This window comes from Coprinopsis cinerea (genome assembly GCF_000182895.1).
Source record: "Coprinopsis cinerea okayama7#130 chromosome 3 map unlocalized cont3.3, whole genome shotgun sequence".
NCBI classification, from domain to species: Eukaryota; Fungi; Basidiomycota; class Agaricomycetes; order Agaricales; family Psathyrellaceae; genus Coprinopsis; species Coprinopsis cinerea.
In genome coordinates, this window is record NW_003307542.1 from 3,076,545 (window position 1) to 3,092,181 (window position 15,637).

A 15,637-nucleotide genomic window follows, 5' to 3' on the forward strand; every position below is an offset into this window, starting at 1 on the left:
TGTTTTTCGAGCTACGCTTGAGGATCGAACCTCTGCGAGGAGGTAGCGACGATAGACAGAGTTGGTAGTCGAGAGGAAAGATGAAAACAACGAGGCACCGAAAAATCAGTTCAATGCGCTGACGTCTATTCTCAGTCTGACAATAGCCGCCGGGTTCCACGTGCCTCGGGATCCCCATTAAATGCAAGTGCAAGGATTAATAGGGGCTGACGAGGTCGAAATCGAGTAGAAGCACCATATCTATAATAGACAACTTGAGTGAGCGTCATGGAGAAGACTTGATGTGCATACTTACATGGGAACTGCATGGGAACGATATGAGAATCGAACCCTCGCCGCGCCTACATAGGAGTAGCTTTGGGCGACCTCAGCCTCGATTCAGGCCATGGTGATCAAGGATTCATCGCAGTACCGGATGCAGAGGAAAAGCAACGGTCGGTTAATCAGACGACCAAGGTGGATTGGAGCTCGAGGGTCACTTTAGAAACCAGTCTCCATGGCTCTAGTCGACAACAGGTTGGCCACGAATCGCCCTCTCGCAGCCCATCCTCGGTGCACTCATCTGGCTGCAAGTGTTACCTGGAAGTAATGCACGTCAATGGTTGGAAGTCGACAGACAATTTATCCTATTACTTACCAGGATCCTTTATCACTGTCCCAATTTCTCGATGATTCGGACAGCCTCCAGAGCGGTGCACTGTCCGTCGGATACAATTCCCAGTGCTCGCCTGGCAGGAAACGACATGCCTGTCGTGGACACGAGTCCTGTGTTGTCTTCTGTGCAATCTGGGGCCATGAAAGTCGTGGTAGGGGAAGATTCCAGGAGACCTGGCGCAGAACATGGTGGAAGAGGAACAATGGGTCGGAAAACCTATTGATCGCCGAATTCGCCAGCGCCAGGACATTGCCGCCGGGACACGTGCGCACTTATCAAAGACTCGCACGGTCTATAAAATAGGGGCTACCTTCATGCTCTCGCGTTCTCTCGTACTTCAAGCACAATCCTTGTATTGTTTGTGTATTTCACGGTCTGATCATTCTCTGAGGAGTTACAAAAATGAGGCACCATCAGTAGTCAGGAATAGTGCAAATCTTATGGCGGCGAACCAGGAGGACGACATGCGCATCCAGACTTTTGGCTGACAAGAACGCATGTCGTCATCATGAGATAGCAGAATCTGATATAAACCGGCGGGTACTGGTTCTGCTGGAAAGGCCCATCTCTTCCTGACATCGACGATATCGCCCGACATGCCTCGCTCAGCAGAGACCGCTAGCTTCAAGGTGCGTTTATCTCTTTGCGATGGGACGCGTTCGAAGCTAAACGAGATGACGATCAGTTCAACCATACTATGCTTCGGGTCAAAGACCCAAAGGTCTCTCTCGCCTTTTACCAAGATGTGAGTAGTGACGATCTAGTTGCACCTCGAAATGATTTGACGCAACACTCTGTCCTTCAGGTCATTGGAATGGATCTTCTTTCTGGTGAGTGTCCACCTGATAAGATTAGCCTGATGATATCACATCTAACACGGGTTACAGTGAAGAAGTTCGATGACTTCACCCTCTACTTCCTCGCCTTCAACCACGAAGGACGAGACTTGAGCCCCGAAGAGAAGGAGGCGTCTCGATTCGCCCGTGAAGGTCAGTTGATCTCTCTCCTCCCATCGTCACAATCCAACTTTGATCTGCGATGTTATTCCAGGCGTTCTCGAGTTGACGCACAACCATGGTACCGAGAATGATCCCGAATTCAAGGGATACGCCAGTGGAAACAGTGATCCTGGCCGCGGATTCGGTCACATTGCCCTTGCGGTCGACGATGTTGAGAAGGCGTGCGCTCGCTTCGAGCAACTCGGTGTTCATTTCAAGAAGAAGCCTTCCGATGGAAAGATGAGGCATATCGCTTTCATTTTGGACCCCGACGGGTGAGCTCCGTGTTCTGTTTTCCATATACCTTGTCACTGACCCTTCAAATTTCCAGCTACTGGATCGAGATTGTTCCGAACAAGTTGACTCTGTAAGGCTATTTTGAATACCGTACCATGTGAACGTGAAATCGTCAAAAAAAAAACTTGCTTCTTCTAAAGACTAGCGATGGAGTTGCGCTTTACGTTGACCAAAGAACGCCCTTGAGCGAGGGTGCAAGCCAAGATCGGCCTTCTGCAAATTTACTCATTTCTTGGTTTTACAGGCCCTCTTCCAATCCAACTGGCCGTACTGACACGATCACTGGGAGGTTGGCCACGAAGCTTGGTTGGGGAGCAGCATCTGCCAAACTTTGAGGCTTGCGGTATCATTTGGGCGCTCCTGGGTAAGCTACGGAAATGCAAGTGTCTCGTACGGAAGCCATATGGAATCTTCGACTGTACAATGCCCAAATAACGTCTTTGTGAATCTTAGTTCTTATCAGACCCTTTGTGGTCCCGCTGCGACAAGATCACCTGGCACGGTGGCCCACAATTCTTGCGGTTGTTCTCGGTTTGCATCCTTGAAAGACGGAGAAATGCCGCGCGTCTAGGCTAGACCACAGATGTCCGAGTGACAGGGAAAAGGCCTGGCGACAGAAATACTCGTTTGAGCTGCTTCGTATGTTTCTCTTCACTCCCGGTGTTGACTTCTTTCCTCCATCACCTCTGTATCGACCCCCAGATGGGCGCCTGTTTTGAGCGCTTAGCTCAGGGGTCACAGGGCCTACGTACTAAATTCAACTCGGACCTTTGCGGGATGCACAAGGAAGACCCTGGTTCGTCACATGAGATGCATCTAAATACAGCCTACTACGAGGATCCTTTGAGACTTGTGTAATTCGGAGTGAAAACCCCACCTCGTGCCTTCCACGGAAGCAAGCACGACCAAACCCGGAACGCCGATCAATCCATGTCACAGTCCAGCCTGACCCATCACGATAACAGTGGCAGCTCCATCCAACGATCTCAAACGATTCTCCTCTTTCAAACGGAACTGTGAACTTCAATCTTGACCATTTCGGCCACATTTTAGATTCGCCTTGAATCAGACACCCACCACTCTCACCTCCGTCACAGGGATGGCGACCAACACGGGACAGCCGGACACCCCCAAGGTTAGGGCGCGAGTTCCTCAGAGAATAGAGAAATGATTTGACGCTCCTTTAGGTCGATCCTATTGCCAACACGGAATTCCTCGAGAAGTTGACAGATCGCAACAATGAAACCCGGAAGGCTATCATTCGCTGTATCTGCCGCGGTATCTATGCTGTGTCCGGGCTGGAAGACGGCCTTGACTCGTGCATCCAGGAGCTCCTACAGCTGTGCAACGGAAGTCGCTCAACAATGTCGAAAATGCTGCAGAACAAAATCTTCAATGGCCAGTCCCCGCTCCGATTCATTCTTTTAAACCTGCCCGATGCCTTCTTTGCGGCACCTTCATTCACGACTGCCCCTCCTGCTATAGAAAGCCTAATAGCCATTTTGGACCCGTCTCCGGGATCCAGCGCCTTTGATGAAATTGTCGAGCGATGTTTAGAGAAAGATGCCAATGGTCTCTTCCAGCTCGTGAACGACCACCGGTATTTCAGCGAGAGTGACGGACAGAAGACCAGCTACAGTGCAATACACGTCAAAGGCCATCCTGACGAACTGAGGTTCACGGTACCCAACTTCCCAGAGCGGATATTGACAGAAGAGAGAATTGACCTCCGGTTCATCGCGTACAGTGAGTGATTTCTCTGAGACTCCGATTGGATCCCGCAAGCGTCGCCTCTCCCTAGACAGCCTGTGGTCCTTCATCATCTTCTGCCATTCGGATGGAACCTGGAGAGTCATGCTCCAATTGCTGAAGGAACACCCCTGGGTGCATGACAAGGGCATTTTGAGATTCTCTTTGCATTTAACAAGTAGGCGGATCGTGCTGCATAACAAGGAAGCCCTATGATGCTGATGCTGTTGACGCAGATCTAGGACAAATATGCAATTTGTCATATTCCAAGCCTGTAGTGGCCTTGCTGGACATTGAAAATATCAGGTAGGATATGTGAGCTTTAATTCAAGTCTCCCTGGCTCAAGTTTACTATCACTGATTGCCAGGGCTTGCCTGGGGAAGAAGCGAGTGTTGCAGGGTAGCCTGCGTATCAACAGAATGAATGTTAATGTGCGATAGCGATAGGGCAACTTTTTGTGTGTACCGCGGTTGTTGCTAGGAGTATGGATATTCTCGATGTAGTCGGCAGAGTTGCTGCGATTTTCAAATCAAAGAGGTGTTGTCGCTATCGCGGACAAAAAGAATCTCTCCGTCTGGGAGTCGAACCCAGCTTTCGCGCGGCCAATTAAATGACAGGCGCGTGTACTAACCGATATACTAACGGAGACCTGTAAGTCAGTCACTACATAGGTTACGTTATGACTCCTCTGCTTTTTCAAGTTGGCGCGAAACCAAATTCATATTCCACTCTTGAACCCCGACCACCACCATGGCCACCGTTCACCCTTCACGGATGGGCCTTGTGCCCCAAGATCCTCAAAGAAGCCATAATGAACGACCACGAGGCCGCTCGCGGTCACCCAGAAGAAACTATTCACGTTCAAGGTCGCCGCGGAGAAGTCGTAGCAGGGATAGGTACAGGCACGACAGGGAGCGGGATGACGAGAGATACGACCGGAGGGACAGGCCACAGGACAGAGGATATGAACGACGAGGGAGCCCCAGATACGACGACTACCGAGGGCCACCACCGCCTCGCATGGAGTCTCCTCGACCAAACATGTATCCGAACCGGCGAGATCACAGACCATACGGTGGAGGCTCTGGCAACAGTGAATGGCTCGAAAGGTAAGTAATACCTTATATAAACCGACTAGTCTACTAATGTCCTGTCTACCAGCCGTCGAGCGCAACGAGAAGCGATGACAGTGGACATTTGGCCTCCCTCTCCAAAAGAGCCTGAACGCTCTCGGTGCGTGCATTGTATTAGCTTTTTCGCTGAACGATTCACTCACTGCTGAATAGGTCGCCCAAGCGGAAAAAGTCAAAGAAGTCAAAGAGAGCACGGAGCTACTCGACCGACTCCTCGTCAGAGGACGAGCGTGAGCGCAGGCGTAGGAAGAAAGAAAAGAAGAAGTCCCGAAAGGACAAGAAACGACGACGCAGGTCCTATTCAAGGTCTCGATCCCGTTCGTCTTCCCCCGAACGCAGTCGTGAACGAAGGCGATCGTACCGCGCCGACAGTGAAGACGAAGAGCGACGTCGACGCTCCCGGAGCCGTACTCGAAGTCGAAGCAAGAGCGTCCGGATCCGTTCGCCCAGCCATAGCCCAACTCGTCACCCACCCCGTACCGCTTCACCAAGCTCCTCGAAAGACATGCAAATCGAAAAGAGCCGACCCATCTCTCGCTCACCTTCATCTGCACCCTCCACCTCTGACAGGAGCAAGTCGAAATCCAAGAGTCGCGGTTCGAGCCGGGCTGTGGAGTCTGATTCCGACGACGAGGTCGGCCCCAAACCCATATTCTCGACCAATACTGGAAAGAAGCTCAACGAACGGGCGTACGGCGGTGCTCTCCTTCGCGGAGAAGGTTCAGCTATGGCCGCTTTCTTGCAAGAGGACACCAGCGTCCGAATTCCTCGTCGTGGTGAAATTGGTTTGACCTCGGAGCAGATTGCGCAGTACGAGAATGTCGGGTATGTCATGAGTGGAAGTAGGCACAAGAGGATGAACGCTGTGCGTATGAGGAAGGAGAACCAGGTCATCAGTGCGGAGGAGAAGAGGAGTATCTTGAAGTTGCAGAAAGAGGAGAGGGAAAGGAGAGAGGCTATTTTGCGGGAGGAGTTCAACGAGATGGTGAACGAGAAATTGAAGGCGGCAAATGTGGACGTGGACCTTGCCTCAGCTCCCAAACCTTCAACTGTGCGTCTTATTCCTCTTTAAAGGTGTTGCCCGTTGACTGACCCGTCATTCCAGTCGTAAACGATCTCATTAGGTCAATGAATCTACACTAGGCTGTTCTACATCGAATAATAGTACTACTACTTTTGCAAGGCACGAAACACATTGGGCGGTCTTGAAGTGACGAATCCAACCTCTATCTGCGGCCCGAGCCAGATAGGATGTGTAGCAGCGAACCACGCCATCACCCATGCATAGCCCAGCAACCTAGCCCACCGTTTGGACATCCATCTTTCGCATCCCAGCCTCCTCCCAGCGTAAATCAAAGCGTCCTCCACGGTGATAGCGGCTGCCTGCAGCAAGAAGTAGTGCATGCTTCCTCCTTTCCAATCTTGTCGGATGGTGAAGTCTCCACAGTAATGAACGATTGCGGAGATGAAGAACGCCATGTGGAGCTTGAAGTATCTTGCGATGAGACGTTTTCGGAGTCCTAGGCACTGTGCAAGGAAGTCGCTGTGTGTTGTGAGCATCTTTGGTGAGACGAGTCAGCAACGGGGCCTTGTCAGATAAAAATTGCGAAGGAAGCTCACCCTTCGCAAAACCTGGTGCCAAAATTGCCTGAATGTTGTCGATAAGTCGACGCTAATGATCAATGGAACAGCGATGCGCACTCACCCCCAAAACCTTCGAACTGTGTATACTTCCAAGACCGACCCAAAGAGTGGAGGCCACTCGGATTCGTCAGGTTCTGACAGGCCCGTAACCACCCTCCCAATTATAATCAATTCGTAAGTCATTAAAAGTCGTGTTCTGAGCTCGGTGAGATGGGCGATGACCACGAGAGCCCTCAGCCACCATTTGTCGGAGAGCAGTGGCGGGAAATGTTGGTTGGCTTGGATGACCAGGTCGGCGAGTTCGTAGAGAATGAACTGGACTACGAAGATCTTCATCCGCTTGGCGAGGAAGGGGAGCGTTGCTGTTGACTTGTTTGGCGCGCTATTTGCCATGCCTCGTATTCGGTGTGTCCAACCTACTCCTCGAGGTGCGTAGACGAGGTCGAAGCTTCGTTTTAGGCGCACACTGAGAGATGCTTCGGACGAGGGTGGAGGTGCCGGTTCGTTCAGTTTCCTAAACTTCAGAGGGTCGTTGAGGAGTAAGAAATCCGACATCATGAATACCCGGATGGCAGCTGAACATCCTATCGTGTAGTCCCGGTACGCCGAGCCCGTTGGATTGAGGAATAGGCAGACAGCGAGGCAGACGATGCTGGCGAAAGTGAGAAGTCGGAGGTGAGGTGAGCGCTGTGTGCAGCCTAGGATGCATAGGGCCTCCCCTAGCGCGCTGAGAGCTGACTGTAGCGAGGTCATGAAGGGAGAGGTGTAAGAAAGGTAATCGGAGAAGCTAAATAAACACGTTGCTCGGTTCAGTCGATCTTTAAGAAGTCCGGCCTTCATTCATATGGATTGTCGTTAATGCTTCTGTGCAACAGTGCTAGATCTGATCATGTTGGAGCCCACGATAGTCCTCAACTGGCGGCTATTTGTATGAGCTGAAAAGCGGGCTTTGCGCTGAGGGAAGTTGGAAAGAGCTGTGACCTGGCGGAACCAGATAAGCCTCCGACTCGGGACGGAGCACTCGCCGAGTCCTGTGTCCTGCTACGACAGTGCAAGTTTCTTCAACGTGGAGGGCAAGCAGGGCTGGATATGTAATGTGGCAAAGATGGAAAACTAAGTAGTGAGAAAGCACTCCTCGGCGTCATTTTGCATTGCACTGCCTCACACAGACACACCTGTCCATTCAGGAACGCCCGCAAGGCCATATGCCATTTTGACGTGAGCTTTAGCGCCCACAGGCTCTCTTAATAAGAAGCACGCGTTCCGTGGAACTCGATTTCCCCGAGCCCCCCGACCATCCAAACCCCATGTCCCAGTGTACTGCGACAGATTACCTTCTCCACTTCTCCCTTCGCAATGGTACGGACGTAACAATCTGCGGCCTACCGTATGACGCAAAGAGCGTCTGTGGGTTCTTCGAGCATGATGCCGCTGTTGGTCCTCAGCTTTGCTGCTCACCACTGGATAACCTCTCGTCTACTGCTGTTTGTCAGTTCACCATAGGCCAACGTATCGGACAATTTATCGACGCTTTGTCCTCGATGTGAGTCTCGCCATCGCCCCGCTTGTTCCATGTAGTAAATGACTTGGCGTTATGTTGCTCCAGCGCGTCTGGGATCGCGGTTCTCTGTGTACTGTTTTACTCTGCGGTGAGTTGTACATAGTTAATGCTTTGATAGATATCGCTGTGAATTCTCATTTGGTTCCTTTGAACAGCGTCGCCAACTTCGGAAACGAGGGTTCCGTCTCTTTTCACGGCATGGTTCAGCGCTTCAGCGAGACGACGTTGCAGATTCGACGCTATTCTTAACTCTCATGTTAGCGGATCTGATTCAAGCTGTGGGTAGGTCATGCCAGGGTGCCTTTTCAATGGGGCAATCGAAGCTCTGACGGTGATACACCACGGAACTGTTGAACTCAGCGAACATTCCAACGATCAAGTGGATGATGGAAGGGGTATGTCTATTCCGAGTCGTTGGCCTGAGGCACCGTCCGCCTAATCAAAATCTGTTTGTGCAGTTCATTGGTGGCAATGACCCTGTTTGTGTAGCGCAGGGAGCGCTGAAGCAAGTGGGCATCGTTCTCACAGCTCTCAGGTGGGTACCTTCCCTCGCATGTCGCTCATGCTCAAATCCTAATTTACGGTTTACGTTAGCTCACTTGTACGTACACCTTATCACTATCGTCGACCAGCCCTCTTACGGCTTCGATGCGAGCTAGGCCATCGGCGCACAGACGTTTCACGTCTTAGTGCGTCGCCGACCCATTGTGAAGTCGCACTCCCTGTGGGTTGTTGCCTTGCTGTGGATCGCAATCGCCATAGACGTCGGTGTGCCTAATGCTGTCTACAAGAACGCCAGCCCGCCGTACTATGGGAGCACCGGTTTCTGTACGTTTCTAACATACCGCTACCCATGTCTCGTCACTGCTAATTGCCATGCACTATGATCGCAGGGTGCTGGATTGACCCCTGGTACAAAACCGAACAAATTATTACGGAGTACCTGTGGATGTGGATCAGCGCCATTGTGATGCTAGTTCTCTACGGGATCATGTTCTTCGTCATGCGTCGCTCGCCCGAGCCGGAGGAGGAGGCCATCGAGGACCAAGCCATCGCTAAGATGATGCTTCTGTAGGCCCATCTCATTCTTCACGTGTGCTGTTAATTGAAGGCAGTTTAGCTATCCAGCTGTCTACATCTTCTGCATCGTCCCAATCAGCATCACCCGATGGCTACAGTTCAGTGGAGCCAGTATCCCATACCAAGCAACCCTCTTCGGATCGTCAATTTTCGCGCTGAATGGATTCCTCAATGTCCTGTTGTTTTGGTTTACCCGACCTGAGCTCGTCAGAGGGGCTCAATCAGGGACAGGCTCTCTTCAAGGTGTGGTATTGCCGACGCACCAACATGAGGGAAATGGCCCTGTAGTACAGGTTGGGGGACACCGTTCAAGCTTCAGCGTGCAGAAGCATCGTAGAGACGGTGATGCCATTCCTGGAGAAATCAAGGATGACGGCTCGGACGAGATTGGACGTCCACCACCGTCCTTTGGGCCTTCTAGGTATTACTGAAATACCAATGCACATCTTACTGTATAAGTATCTCGCCCTTCATAATATCATATTATGCACAGGCTAATTGCTTTGGTACATGAATAATCGTTACCCAGGAGCGGGAAATCATGAAAGGGCTTTTCCGAAGCGCCCCGGACCTTTTTGATTGCAAGTTCGTTCCTTAATCGTTTTCCGCCGCTGACCTTTTGCCACTGCCTCGGGCTGTACTTCATCTGGCAGCTGTCCACTTCTAGTCTCCTGTCAAGTGGTCACTGATAAACGCTCAATCGATGACAATAACTGGTACATAAAGGTTCCACCCTTTACGTGGATCTTCGAACAGGACCTAGCCATTGGTCCCCAGGAGTCTGTTGTGTGCCCACAAGCAATCTCGCCTCGAACGCGGTGTGTGACTTCACGCGTGGTCAGAGGATAGGACAGCTCATCGAGGTTCTGGGGCGCAATGAAATGAATGTGGGTTCTGTTTTCCATCGTCAAACATTCAGTCGGGAAAGGTTTGGTGTCACGAGATAGGCGCAGTGCACTGAGCCCATACTAACCGTGATGTGCTGGGTCGCGCTGTGATAGTGTCCCGGTTTATCGCGTTCCCATTTCTCCTGACGCAATGGAACGTCAGCTGCTGAAAAGCAACCGACTGCTCAAAGGGCTCAGAGACTTTCGGGAGCGCTGTAATAACAGGAGGCACATAGGAGGCACATGATGCAATGGCTCACGATCAAGCGAAGATTTGACGCGAAGCCAAGTTCATTCCGTAGGTCTACCGCCAGGGATTTATGACCTCAGTGCTACAAAACGTGAACTACAGTAAGTAAGAGATGTAGTCGACATGTACAAGGGGGTACGAAACGTATTTAGCAGTTACATCGCGCAAGTTGTGCTGTTACAAAGTTCAGGGGCAAAAACATCGAAAATACATGGTCCAAAAGGGTTCACCGATGTGAAAGAGCGAATGTCCAAAGGGGATTCAAAGTGGGGGCCGAACGGAGCGAGGCAATGTGGTCTGAAGTAAGAAGGGGGCGGAAGAACGAAAGCGAAGAAATTGGAAGCAAATAGTATCGTAATGAATGTGTAGGAGTCATCGGGTGACTCGGGGACGGTGCTGCGGAGTACTGGGGAAAGCGAGGCGGACACTGTGAGGTTCGAACGCCTAGTAGCCGTGCTTGCGGTAGTCCGACTTGCCGTACTTGCCATGGTCGTACCTGTCGTACTTGCCGTGGTCGTACCTGCCGTAGTCGTACCTGCCGTAGTCGTACTTGCCATAGTCGAACCGGCCATAACCGTACTTGTCGTAGTTGCGGTAGTAGTCGAACGACTTGCCATAGCCGTAGGTGCCATAGCCGTCCTTGCCATAGCCATAAGTGCCATAGCCGCCCTTGCCATAGCCGTCCTTGCCATAGCCGTAGATGCTGTAGCCGTCCTTGCCATATCCGTCCTTGCCATAGCCATCCTTGCCATAGCCGTCTTTACCATAGCCGTCCTTCCCATAACCATCCTTGCCATAGCCGTCCTTCCCATAACCATCCTTGCCATAGCCGTCTTTGCCATAGCCATCCTTGCCATAGCCGTCTTTACCATAGCCGTCCTTCCCATAACCATCCTTGCCATAGCCGTCCTTCCCATAACCATCCTTGCCATAGCCGTCTTTGCCATAACCATCCTTCCCATAGCCGTCCTTCCCATAACCATCCTTGCCATAGCCGTCTTTGCCATAGCCGTCCTTGCCATAGCCGTCTTTGCCGTAGCCGTCCTTGCCGTCCTTCCCATAGCCGTCTTTGCCATAGCCGTCCTTGCCGTCCTTCCCATAACCATCCTTGCCATAACCATCCTTGCCATAGCCGTCCTTTCCATAGCCGTCCTTGCCGTAGCCGTCCTTGCCATAGTCGTACTTGGAATGGTCGTAGTCTTTAACGCCTTTGTCGTCGGAATGAGCGACCGGGATAGCAGTGCCGTGAACGCCGGCAGTGAGGGCGAGAGCGGTGAGAGCGAGGATAGTTTTGAAGTGCATGTTGTGTTGGTTGTGAGGGCAAGTTCGGTTGAGTACCCAGAGATGAAATCCCGAGTGAGGAAACTAGAGGTGCGTTTGCCTAGGTTTATATACCTTTTGGAGGCCGCGCAGTCTCCCAAAAGATAGCCATAGAAATAGAATACATATTCCGAGAATAGACTGCGCCTCTTTCCCGCCTCACTTCTGCCAAAAAAGCGAATATGCGTGCGCTCCGTCACTTTGTGAACAAATTAGCATCTCGACTCCGCAGATGTCTGAACGTAAACACATTCGTGCCCTATTAGAACAGTTCCCTTAGTGCTTGATAGAGCTCCAGAAAGGTCCATCCATAGTTTATGTATTCGAAACCATTCTTTAAAGTGTAGTTTGCCAGTGCCTTTCGTCTCTGGTCTCCTGTCTTGGCATCGACTTTGGCGTCCAAATTTAGGTTGCCCGTCGTCATTCTGGGCAATCGACTTTGATTGACATCTAACTCTCAATTCCTCGCCTTCAATGGTGATATATACCTGGCTCTCAAGTACTGGGGCTCCTCATATTAACATTCTGTGTCTCAAAGGACATGGATACCAGTCTATAGTTATCAGTGTAACCTGGAAGAAAGTAAAGCGAGGGGTTGAATGGACAGTGATTGATTAGGGACTGGACGCACATTCCCGCTGTTTGTACACTATCAAATCATGTGTCTTTGGGCTTCATTACACCATCCACAGTACCGACAACTTCGTCGAAGGGGATTTAGACTTCTCTCGCGTCCTGGCGCCGTGCTCTCGAAAGACGATGTGGCGGACTTGCTGACTCGTCGTCGTCCACTTCTTTATCCTTGAAGTTGTATTGGTGCGCTTGTGTGACTTTATTATAGTTAATTCATTGGTGACAACGATCCTACGTGCACCCCCCAATATGCCTTGAAACAAATTGGGTGCTTGTTGCCCTAACGTACGCGATCATTCCACCCTTCACAGCACAGCATCATACTGACTACTTCGGCCGATTAGGTCGCTCGAATGCGCTGTGTCAATGCCATTTCCAGGTCACCGCTAACGACTCCATTGTTTCTCCACCTACTATTTTACAGGCGATAAGAATACAGACGTTCTATGTCCTGGTGCTTCGATGGCCTGGACCGCGCCGGAAATCCCACTCCAGGTTTATCGTTTTGGCGCTGTGTGTTGCGGTAGCGTTCGACGTTGGAGTTCCGAACGCGGTCTACAACGGCGCTGACCATTCTTACTACGGGAGCACCGGGTTCTGTAAGTGGTATTTGTCTTCGCCTTCTAGTCTCATAGACGCTTCCTATCTTTGCTACTCTTGTGGCCAGGGCGCGTTGGAACGCGGAGAGCGTTGTAGGTTTGAGGCTGACACTCAGGTACACTGTTGTATATACTTTCACCAGCCATATACCCCTCCCTCCTTTCCTATTTTTTACTTTAATTGACTCACTGTGTAATTCTTTCCTGTATGTACCTACAAATTTCTCGATTGTAATGGGCGTCTGAATGCCTTTCGGTCGTGCGATCCGCCAATTCGTTCCCGAAAGTGATAAGCGCCCGGAAATCTCGTGACCTTGAGAACGTTTGCCTTAATTAGGGAGGAGATCGGTCGAGTCACTTGATCTCATTCTTTATCGACAAGATTCGAAAAAAGTGAATGCTCAGGCTTCTTCGACCTTTACCTTTATCAAGACCACTCCGTCAGATATCTAGGCCACCTAGAAACCTTCAAGGCTTTAGAAAGATGGCGACAGAGGCAGCAGGAACACACAAGGACCCCGTCACGGGGGAGATGATCTCCAAGCAGTACGTTCTCCCCGCGATTTCAATCGTCTATGGGTTATCGATAACGGTTTCAGGGAGCTGAAGCGGCGTGAAAAGCAGAGGGCCAAGGAGGCATCCAAGGCTGCAAAGGCTGCCGCCGCACCAGCTGCTCCTGCGAAGGAGAAGGAGACGAAGCAGAGCGACGACGACTTGAACCCCAACGTGCGTACCGTCCAGGTTGTTCACGAGATCGAGCTGAAGCCGGTTATAGCAATATTATGAACTCAGGGCTAGGCAAATCAAGCATTTGAAGGAGACCCAGAACCCGAACCCCTACCCTCACAAGTTCCACGTCTCAATCTCATTAACCGACTACATCAACAAGTATGGCCCGGAGGGCGTCATCGAGTCCGGAAACAAGCTCGAAGGCAAGACCGAAAGCCTTGCTGGACGTATCCACAACATTCGTGCCAGTGGTTCCAAGCTTCGATTCTATGACTTGCACGGAGAGGGCGTCAAGGTCCAAATCATGGCCACCCAACAGTGAGCACCGCGTCGCGTCTGCCAGCTCATTACAGCAATAAACATCTCATACAGGGACTCTGACAACCCAGACGGCTTCGTCGAGTTGCACGAACACTTCAAGCGCGGTGACATCGTCGGTGTTGTTGGCACACCCTCGCGTACCAAGAAGGGAGAGCTCAGTATCTCTCCGTCCTCGATGGTCTTGCTCGCACCCAACCTCCACCAACTCCCTTCATCCCACTTCGGCTTGAAGGACCAAGAAACCCGCTACCGCAAGCGCTACCTCGACCTCATCCTCAACGAGAACAGCCGCAAAATTTTCATCACTCGCAGCCGCATCATCGCGTACATTCGTCGCTTCCTCGACAACTTGGGCTTCATGGAAGTCGAGACACCCATCACCTCTCTCCTTGCTGGAGGAGCGACCGCCAAACCGTTCGTTACCCACCACAACGACCTCAACTTGGATCTCTTCCTTCGTATCGCTCCCGAGCTCTACCTCAAGCAGCTCGTCGTCGGTGGACTCGACCGCGTCTATGAAATCGGTCGTGTCTTCCGTAACGAAGGCATTGACCTCACTCACAACCCCGAATTCACCATCTGCGAGTTCTATATGGCCTACGCCGACCAGGAGGACCTCATGGAGATTACCGAAATCATGTTGGAAGGTCTCGTCAAGAGCTTGACCGGCGGCACCAAGCTCATTTACCACCCCGACGGCAACAAGGGACAGGAGGGTGCCAAGCAGATCGAGCTCGAATTCAAGCGCCCCTGGAAGCGCTACGACATGATCGAAACCCTCGAGGAGAAGCTCGGCGTCAAGTTCCCTCCCGGCGACCAGCTCCACACCGACGAGACCAACAAGTGGTTGCGCGAGCTCTGCACCAAGCACAACGTCGAGTGCTCCGAGCCTCGCACCAACGCGCGATTGCTTGACAAGCTCGTCGGAGAGTTCATTGAGCCGCTGTGCCAGTCGCCTTCCTTCATCGTTGGACACCCGCAGGTCATGTCCCCTCTTGCCAAGTGGCATCGCTCTCGCCCTGGTCTTTGCGAGCGATTCGAGGGTTTCATGTGCGGAAAGGAGTTCTGCAATGCGTATACCGAGTTGAACGATCCCTTTGAGCAACGGTTGCGATTCGAGGAGCAGGTTAGGCAGAAGGAGCAGGGAGACGAGGAGGCTCAGGGTATTGACGAGACTTTCATCGATGCGTAAGTTGCATTCCTATCTATCCTGTGGTTTCTTTCTAATCGACCGTCATCTAGTCTTGAACACGGTCTCGCTCCCACTGGTGGATGGGGATTGGGTATCGACCGTCTCGTCATGTTCTTGACCGACTCTACCAGTACGTCTCCGCGCCCGTTGCATTACACGTTCCATCCTGACACTTATCCCTTTTCCAGACATCAAGGAGGTCTTGCTCTTCCCCGCCATGAAGCCCGAGGCGACCACCCCCGCCAACAACCCCGGCGGTCCTACCCTCGGTCCTTCCGGCCAGATCTAATCCTTGCATATATCCATCGACGAGTGAAAAAAAGAGGAATTTGGATCAGATGAGAAACAGAAGAAAATGCTGAAAGTACTTTACACGACAATAGCCTGTAATGTAGCTCGTAGAATAAATATGGGCTATGAACTAGATTGATCACACTAGATACGAGACGTCGATGGGTTTGCACCTCCGTGCGGGATGCCTGATGAATCAATGACGGATCACAGAAATCTTGACGTCCGAATGTTGACCTCGAACCACAACGTACGACGTTGGGAAGCGCTTTTAGCGCTCGATGACCTCTAACTCCT

The 15,637-nt window shown here is 51.5% G+C and overlaps 7 protein-coding genes and 1 non-coding gene across 8 annotated transcripts; 5 read left to right on the plus strand and 3 right to left on the minus strand.

The window, feature by feature from the left end:
* The first annotated feature begins 1,235 nt into the window (after positions 1-1,235).
* On the plus strand, positions 1,236-2,089 carry CC1G_02307 (glyoxalase I). The gene is made up of 6 exons (XM_001830804.2): positions 1,236-1,284; positions 1,341-1,400; positions 1,461-1,485; positions 1,543-1,644; positions 1,706-1,928; positions 1,985-2,089. Exons 1-6 carry the CDS (start codon positions 1,252-1,254, stop codon positions 2,022-2,024), a joined length of 483 nt encoding a protein of 160 aa, XP_001830856.2. The 5' UTR covers positions 1,236-1,251; the 3' UTR covers positions 2,025-2,089.
* A 960-nt stretch (positions 2,090-3,049) lies between these two features.
* Positions 3,050-4,009, plus strand: CC1G_02308 (hypothetical protein; the record flags this gene model as incomplete). The annotated part of the gene is made up of 4 exons (XM_001830805.2): positions 3,050-3,085; positions 3,138-3,696; positions 3,752-3,877; positions 3,936-4,009. 4 exons carry the CDS (start codon positions 3,050-3,052, stop codon positions 4,007-4,009), a joined length of 795 nt encoding a protein of 264 aa, XP_001830857.2.
* Positions 4,010-4,266: 257 nt separating this feature from the next.
* On the minus strand, positions 4,267-4,348 carry CC1G_20066. The gene has a single exon. It is a non-coding gene; the product is annotated as a tRNA-Asp (tRNA).
* A 102-nt stretch (positions 4,349-4,450) lies between these two features.
* On the plus strand, positions 4,451-5,905 carry CC1G_02309 (hypothetical protein; the record flags this gene model as incomplete). The annotated part of the gene is made up of 3 exons (XM_001830806.2): positions 4,451-4,809; positions 4,862-4,933; positions 4,987-5,905. 3 exons carry the CDS (start codon positions 4,451-4,453, stop codon positions 5,903-5,905), a joined length of 1,350 nt encoding a protein of 449 aa, XP_001830858.2.
* A 98-nt stretch (positions 5,906-6,003) lies between these two features.
* On the minus strand, positions 6,004-7,230 carry CC1G_14275 (toxin biosynthesis protein; the record flags this gene model as incomplete). The annotated part of the gene is made up of 3 exons (XM_002911699.1): positions 6,004-6,393; positions 6,454-6,481; positions 6,539-7,230. The coding sequence occupies 3 exons, from the start codon at positions 7,228-7,230 to the stop codon at positions 6,004-6,006; spliced, it is 1,110 nt and encodes a 369-aa protein (XP_002911745.1).
* Positions 7,231-7,784: 554 nt separating this feature from the next.
* On the plus strand, positions 7,785-9,549 carry CC1G_02310 (hypothetical protein; the record flags this gene model as incomplete). Its single annotated transcript, XM_001830807.2, has 9 exons — positions 7,785-8,020; positions 8,084-8,126; positions 8,194-8,320; positions 8,399-8,433; positions 8,497-8,573; positions 8,633-8,639; positions 8,698-8,866; positions 8,932-9,109; positions 9,159-9,549. The coding sequence occupies 9 exons, from the start codon at positions 7,785-7,787 to the stop codon at positions 9,547-9,549; spliced, it is 1,263 nt and encodes a 420-aa protein (XP_001830859.2).
* A 1,150-nt stretch (positions 9,550-10,699) lies between these two features.
* Positions 10,700-11,557, minus strand: CC1G_02311 (hypothetical protein; the record flags this gene model as incomplete). Its single annotated transcript, XM_001830808.1, has 1 exon — positions 10,700-11,557. The coding sequence occupies one exon, from the start codon at positions 11,555-11,557 to the stop codon at positions 10,700-10,702; it is 858 nt and encodes a 285-aa protein (XP_001830860.1).
* Positions 11,558-13,260: 1,703 nt separating this feature from the next.
* CC1G_02312 (lysine-tRNA ligase) lies at positions 13,261-15,556 on the plus strand. The gene is made up of 6 exons (XM_001830809.2): positions 13,261-13,353; positions 13,407-13,533; positions 13,583-13,854; positions 13,909-15,045; positions 15,100-15,179; positions 15,238-15,556. The coding sequence occupies exons 1-6, from the start codon at positions 13,292-13,294 to the stop codon at positions 15,336-15,338; spliced, it is 1,779 nt and encodes a 592-aa protein (XP_001830861.1). The 5' UTR covers positions 13,261-13,291; the 3' UTR covers positions 15,339-15,556.
* The last annotated feature ends 81 nt before the right edge of the window (positions 15,557-15,637 follow it).

Coding starts and splice junctions, on each gene's coding strand:
- CC1G_02307 (XM_001830804.2), top strand. CDS start 1,252: ATGCCTCGCTCAGCAGAGACCGCTAGCTTCAAG. Junction 1,285..1,340: donor CAGAGACCGCTAGCTTCAAG/GTGCGTTTATCT, acceptor GATGACGATCAG/TTCAACCATACTATGCTTCG. Junction 1,486..1,542: donor TGGAATGGATCTTCTTTCTG/GTGAGTGTCCAC, acceptor CACGGGTTACAG/TGAAGAAGTTCGATGACTTC.
- CC1G_02312 (XM_001830809.2), top strand. CDS start 13,292: ATGGCGACAGAGGCAGCAGGAACACACAAGGACCCCGTCACGGGGGAG. Junction 13,855..13,908: donor CAAATCATGGCCACCCAACA/GTGAGCACCGCG, acceptor CATCTCATACAG/GGACTCTGACAACCCAGACG. Junction 15,180..15,237: donor GTTCTTGACCGACTCTACCA/GTACGTCTCCGC, acceptor TCCCTTTTCCAG/ACATCAAGGAGGTCTTGCTC.